Raw genomic sequence first — 6,907 nt, 5'->3', positions numbered from 1 at the left:
GAAAAAAATATATTTAATTTCAAGCTTTACATACATTTCCTCGATAAAACTAAGACAAAATTTAAAAATGTATTCTTGTACCTATATTTGCTTAGTAAATTTAATTGTAAAGCCATTCCTTATTGAATAAGTGTTGGTTATTGACGGGACAGGGGTGGGGGTTGGAGTTCAGCCAGGGGTGGGGGTTGGAGTTCAGCCAGGGGTGGGAATTGGAGTTCAGCCAGGGGTGGGGATTGGAGTTCAGAGAAGATAAAATCAGTGTAAGATATTACTAATCAAAACGGAATACAAGTTGTCAAGAACATTTTATATTCACATGTTCAGCAGTGCTTACTTAAAGCAATATGAGCTATGTTTTGAGAATTTTATTTTGTTGTTAAAACATGAAAAAATTATATGTAATTAAAACCTTTATGATCAGTTAGATTTAAAGAAAGTATTAATTGTTTCAGAAATATGATTTCTGTGCAATGAAATGTATAAACGTTACGTGGGATGTTGCTAGCATTTGACGTTCCGTTTTAGTGATCCTACGTTTTTATAACTTTACGGGAAAATTGACGTAACAATTTAACCCTCGTATAACATAGAAGGTAATTTTTCACATTTTTATCTCATTTATTGATACTTTTTTGTTTTATTTTTTATTTACCATTAGAATGTTGCGTACATTCTGTATACATTAGCGACTGGATTCAAGTTTAATCACACGACACAAAGTATAGTCAATTATTCATTCAATATTCTTTAGGAAAACTGCCTGCAAAAGGTGAGATGCAGGTTGAATTAAATTTTATAGTCTTACGATAGGTCAAAGTATTAATTACGTTTTAGGTGGATCTGCGCTCGATGGATCATTTGAAGGAATTTATTCGGTAGATTTGATAAGGATTAAGGTATGGGGATTGTGTGATCTACCACAGGCGAAATTCACAAGCTATGATAGTGAAAGCATTTCAGCAGGTAAGCTTTGCTTCGTTCAATTATAAGTTTGATATCAAGACATTAAAAACGTTATATCGTATTTATTCAGGAATAGGAGTAGGAATCCCCTTTTTACAGGACGCATATCCGCCATGAGTCCTATACATTGATCAACTATGCGGAACATTTAACTAACGATAAAAATAAGCATAGTTATTCAGAATTCCTCTGATGCAAAGTTATGTAACTCTTCATCAGGTATGAAAGTTACTTTAATATTATTTAGGTCATATACATGTATCAAGGCCAATTTAGATAAAAGAATATACATCTACTGAGTCTATAACCGAAACAACTTTGTTGTGATAGTATCTCGCCCGTCCCGAGAATGTATAAAAATCTAAATGCAATTACATTTTCCAAGTTTTCCGCGTTATTATAATTTCTAGAGTTATCTCTAATCATTTTCAGGTTTACTGTGCTGATCTAAAAGGAACTGAATGAATAATATAATTTTCATATTATAGCTGCATGTTCTACAAAGCGTCAAAGTTTTATTAAGGACCCTCTCTACACAAAGTAAAGATATTTTTACACCAATGAAAATTATATGTACATTAAATTGAAACATTTTGAGCTGATTCAAGTCAATCTTAACCTTGGTTGCCTGTTGTTTTTTGTCAAATAATATTAAAATTTGATAATAACTCATAAATCCAAAAAAAAATTTCTCCTTTCAAGAATTCAAAGAAAAACTATATTTGATGAAATGGATATCATTTATTGTTGTATATTTCATTATATATTGTGAACAGATATCAAAAACAAACTTCTATTAAATGTAATAACATTTTTTTTCAATGAGAAAATGTAACAAAATATAAAAAATATCATTTTACACCATCTCATACCAAAATCTATTGGTTTATTTTGTGATGGATATAAAGCTCAATTTATCTCCTTAAAATAAATTGCATGATTGCATGGGGAAGCCTTGCAAATAAGAAAGAAAAAAATTTTTCTTACATACTGATAAAATAAAAACTCACAAGGGGCATAACTCAATTCTTGGCTGAAAAGTAATTTGCAACAGAAATCCAAATTTTCTTACACTTTGAAACACGCACTTTACCGCCAACATTTTCAATGAATAAGTTTCTGATACCATCTTCTTGATGTCTTTGAAAAGCTAGCTCCAAATGTGAAAAATTCAAACCATAGGAGGCAATCTTATTAGCCATAAAATCAGAAATGACCTTTTCATGAACTAATACATGCAAAGACTTGTAATTTTTTTCTTTACATTGTCTATATGAATAAATCTGAAAAACATATTCAGATGATACAATGTGTTTGATGAAAGATTCATCTGTAATGTTATGAAACTATGTAAGTTTCTGTAAGTTTACAGAGTCGTAAAGTGCACAATGAGCCTGACCAGTAAATTGTAATCCAGACTCTCTCATCAGGCTTTCCTGTGAAAAACTACTACTGTGCTTATCTAAAAGATCTCTAAACACTTAAGTTCCACAAAACCAACAACATTTGTAGATACATTTGTATACAAAACATTTTTCACTAACAATGGGATATCAAAATTATTACCATTGTGCCCTAAAAGTAGTTTTTTCTTGATGACAACCAAGAAGTCTTCCAAAGCGCTATGAAGATCAGAAGTCTGTAGTACCTCTCCTCTCTTCATCAAAGTATTGTTCTTCAAATGGATGCCATGCACCAAGGTAGCTTTTGTTGAAATGCTGCCAACAGTTTTATGAATCTCTGAAAAGTGTCATTCCCCCTGGTGGCACCAATTTCTATGATTTCACTTGTTAGACCTATGATAAAAAAATTGCATATGAATCTTTTTTTATTTTAGTTCAAATATATATATATAAACATTTTTTTTTTATAAATTTGTGTAACAAATACATGTGTATTTGTTATTGTAAACAGTTATTGTTTGAAAATAATTATGATAATAAATATGGTTATTTACCTAAACCTGTGGTCTCCAAATCAAAGAAAATCCAGGTATAATAATCCTTGGGTAGAGATGTTCTGGCTGGCAAGGGAAGTGGAGGAGGAATGGATTCAATGTCTTGACTCTTTTCTTCTTGATCCATTTCAACTGACGTTGCATAAGTTGTTCCTTCTCTCACTTCTTTACTTTCCTGATCCTGTGAGGATGACTTTTTTAGATGAAACTTTCTTTTCTTATATGCAGAACTTGTATATCTCTCCTTTTCTAGAGCTCTTTTTCTGTCCATTCTTTCTACCACTTTTTGTGTTTGTGAATCAGGTGAAAGACTCAGCTCTTTATTGACCTGAAAATACAAATACACAAAATTTTACAGTACATACAATTTTATATGGCATCATGCATAAAAAGTTAAGTTTTATCATTAATACATGTTCAACTTACCTCTGTCACATAACTTTTCCCAACATTTTTCTGGGCCACTGCTGCTGCAACTCTGAAGCAAGTACTTTCAGAACCTGAGAGATAAAGTGTTTTTGGATGTTTGTAAGCAACACAGTTGTTGAAACTTTCACATGCTTGTGTGGAACCTAAATTTGACACTTTCTGAACTTGTTGAACATACGTTGACATGATGTTTTCCAAATCTACCCTTAGTTCTTCAGATGTCAAATATCGACTATAGGGCAAGTTTTTTGGAACATAGGTGTCAGGATTCCTGCGATGTTTACACCAGGTTCTGCACTCTGAGTGGTCTCCATACACATGTGGCACAATGGCTCCTAAAGATTTCCTCATTTCCTCTGGGTTCTTCTGGTGTTGTGCAAGGGCATATGAGAAACACTTTTTCAAATGGGCAATTGTTTTTCCTCTTAGTTGTGAATATTTCTTTGCTCTTTGTAGGTCATAGAGTTTGTTGGTAAATGTTTTCTTTATATGATTTCTGTCACTGTATTTTGTCAGATCTTCACCACACACTTTCTTTGCTCTTGCTATGGTGGTACTATCTTCATCCATAACTAACTCACTAACACTGATGTTGTTGTCTTTCATGCCCTTGATCATGCCAACAATCATGTCCGGTTCCATTGACTTTGCTGATCCATCCCAATTTTTTCTGCAAAAATTTTCATTTTATATTTTATTGTATTTTTTACTAATATGATCCAACTTTTACCACAGAAGCTTCCTATTTTTTTTTACAAGTTTTTACCAACCAAATGCTACCAAAAGAAAAGAAAACAATATAATAATGGGGTGTGCAAAAAGTTACAAAGGATAAAAATATCCTATTAGAAAATAAATTTAGCTTTACTAACCTACAGTCATGCTCTGCAGGAGTAGTTCCCTTTTTCTCAGCATTATAACATATTCGACATTTCCTGCATCGTACATCATACTGCAGTACTTTGCCTGTTTTATCTCCAATCAATACACTGTGACCTGTATTATAAGAAGACTTGTATGCTTCTCCAAAGATTAATTTATTTCAAGAAAGGTGATATATTATAGATATATATATATATAACTGTACTTTACCAAAAGTTAGACAAAATAAATATATTAGAAAGATCTATCCATCATTAATATTCTTTTTAAATTATCAAATATAAATTAAACATAATTCTTGTACAAAATAAAACACATTTTACCTGAAAAACTGTTATATTTTCTGCCACTTGACCTTGTCTGCCAACCAGCATCAGCTGACACCCTAATGCCTCCACCGCTATACATATAATAAAAGTATATTCAAATTATAAGAAAGATAAATATAATTTTTATACCTAATAATTCCATCTAAAGGAATGCAAATAAAATATACATATTTTTGTGATGTAGCCGATAATATGTTATACATTATTTATAAATTACCCATCATTCCTATCAACCTCTTCCCTGCATGCTTCAGCGCATGTCTTTGAAGCTATTGTCTCTATAGCTTTTCCAGATTCTCTGTCTCTTTTCTTCAAAGTTGTGGAAGTAAGGCCAGGGATATTCAATACAGCCAGAAGTAAAAGTAGGGCTGAAAAACTTATCCCACTGCTGGTCACACCTAAAAAGAACATATGTGAATAATATAATATTAATATATATGCAGAATTGCAATAACTGTCCACTTGTTTAATAAGATTTAGAAAACTACATAGAAAGAAAACACAATTCTTATATCTCTTTGTTGACATTTTTGTACCTGCACCAAGTTTTGTGTTGATGTCCCATATACTTTTCCCGTGCATTTTCCCAGTAGGTATGCTCGTAACATGACCACAGTCTCCGTTTTTACACTAAAGCAAAGAATATGGAATGGAGAATATGAATTATTTGCATATTTTATAGTGTAGAACTTCCTTTAAATTTTGTAAGTGAAAGACCCAGTAGAATTGAAGATGGGTTTATCTTTGGTATTTAATTATATTACTATAAATATTTAAAAGATACAATTGAAAAACAAATATGTATAGTTTATACACATCAATATGATATCAATATAAACAAAGATAGTGCTTACAAGTATGTACAAGAGACTCCCAAGTCCGTAGTGCCTTTCTTGTACACAGTTTGACAACGGTAGTATGAAACCACATTTCTCGCATCCTTTCTGCAGATAAGATGCCAAAACTCCTAACTCTACCACTCTCTTACCCTCATTCCATTCAAGAAGATTCCTTTGTACATCATTGTGTAGTGGCTCTAAGAAATTTTCGTCGAAGTCGTCCTCGTTATCTAAATCTGAATAATCGTCATCAGACCATCCATCCTCCGCGGTGAAAGTGCGGGAATAATCATGATCAATGCTGAAAATAATAGTAAAATTCACAAAACTGTTTATAAATCACGATTTATCAGCGAATTTTTTTCACCCATTATAAACATTCAGTTTAAATTATTTTTAGGGATTCCTAATATATTTATAATCACTACCTTGGATGAACAGTAGACTCTTTCACCTCTGTTGCCTGTGTCACAGTTGCTGTGGTGTTATTGCGTTTATATCGGCCGTTTTTAAATCTTCTACTGACATTTCCCGCAATTTTGTCGGCCATCTTCAAGCTTCGATAGAAACTATGCGTTTTTATACCTTCATGTACTAGAGAGCGCAAAAGGGGATAACTGAAATTCTAAAATCACCGATATTAGCAGATATTTTTTTCCCGGAATACTCTCCATGGGCAGATCACTCTATTCCCAAAAAAATACTTTTAAACCGGAAGACTCTTCAGCGTGCAGTGTAGAGAGGTTTCTTAAAATCTTTCAAAATTCATTTCCCGATCATAACACAGAGCTATTAGCAGGTGTGATTGGTCGGTAAGGATGCTCACACCTCCATGGCACCTGATCCAACCTCTGATGTTTTGGATTTCCGTGTTTCCTCTGCTCCAGTTTTGTATTGTTTATGGAATTTGATTTTGAATACTGTTCGTTATTTCTATATGTTTCATTATACCCCCTGCTTCAAAACCGGAGTGTATTTAGTAATCGGGATGTCCGTCCGTCCGTGCGACGGTCTGTCTGTACGTGCACATGTTACGTTTTGGGGTACTCATATCTTATCCGCAACTCCTTTCATACTACTGATTGAAATTTGATGACACTTTCACAGATTCACATATTGCCATTGTGCACCTTCTATTTTACTTTTCGATCCAACACATATTTTGGGTTTCCCATAGCTAAACATGGACATTGCCATTATATACATATTTTGTCTTATTTCTATTTTATAGTTACTTCCCTTTCCCCGTCCGAGTTGTTTACATGTACGAGTATAAGCAAAACATGTATTTTACCATTATTTTCATATGGGAGGCGGGATATCATTTAGTGAGCTCAGTGCTGACAGGACCTTTAGTTATACATGTGTACATGTAAACAGAGTATATTCAAATTGAAATTATCAATTGCTAATAATATAAACAGCATAAATGACCTAAATCTATCAACATGTATTCAAAAATATTTACAGTAAAAAAGTTGAATTAATATACAATGTACAAGTACTAT

The 6,907-nt window shown here is 32.7% G+C and overlaps 1 protein-coding gene across 1 annotated transcript; it reads right to left on the bottom strand.

Annotated features, from left to right (window-relative positions):
• Positions 1 to 2,640: 2,640 nt before the first annotated feature.
• LOC134246936 (uncharacterized) lies at positions 2,641 to 6,109 on the bottom strand. The gene is made up of 9 exons (XM_062729278.1): positions 5,828 to 6,109; positions 5,415 to 5,700; positions 5,097 to 5,190; positions 4,778 to 4,958; positions 4,555 to 4,631; positions 4,222 to 4,345; positions 3,347 to 4,019; positions 2,921 to 3,248; positions 2,641 to 2,759 (listed from the first exon to the last, which is right to left on the bottom strand). The coding sequence occupies exons 1-9, from the start codon at positions 5,947 to 5,949 to the stop codon at positions 2,641 to 2,643; spliced, it is 2,004 nt and encodes a 667-aa protein (XP_062585262.1). The 5' UTR covers positions 5,950 to 6,109.
• Positions 6,110 to 6,907: the final 798 nt, after the last annotated feature.

Source organism: Saccostrea cucullata, unplaced genomic scaffold (assembly GCF_032062105.1).
Source record: "Saccostrea cucullata isolate Sc308-1 unplaced genomic scaffold, CSIRO_AGI_Scuc_v1 ctg22965, whole genome shotgun sequence".
In the NCBI taxonomy this organism is placed as follows: domain Eukaryota; kingdom Metazoa; phylum Mollusca; class Bivalvia; order Ostreida; family Ostreidae; genus Saccostrea; species Saccostrea cuccullata.
Note: the sequence above shows the minus strand (reverse complement) of the source record. Positions and strands in the feature narration are given on the sequence as shown.

Excerpts from the sequence above, each read along its gene's own strand:
- LOC134246936 (XM_062729278.1), bottom strand. The coding sequence starts at position 5,949 with ATGGCCGACAAAATTGCGGGAAATGTCAGTAGAAGATTTAAAAACGGC. Across the intron at positions 5,191-5,414 it reads GGAGTCTCTTGTACATACTT|TGTAAAAACGGAGACTGTGG; the intron begins GTAAGCACTATC and ends TCTTTGCTTTAG. Across the intron at positions 2,760-2,920 it reads TTTGGAGACCACAGGTTTAG|GTCTAACAAGTGAAATCATA; the intron begins GTAAATAACCAT and ends TTTTTATCATAG.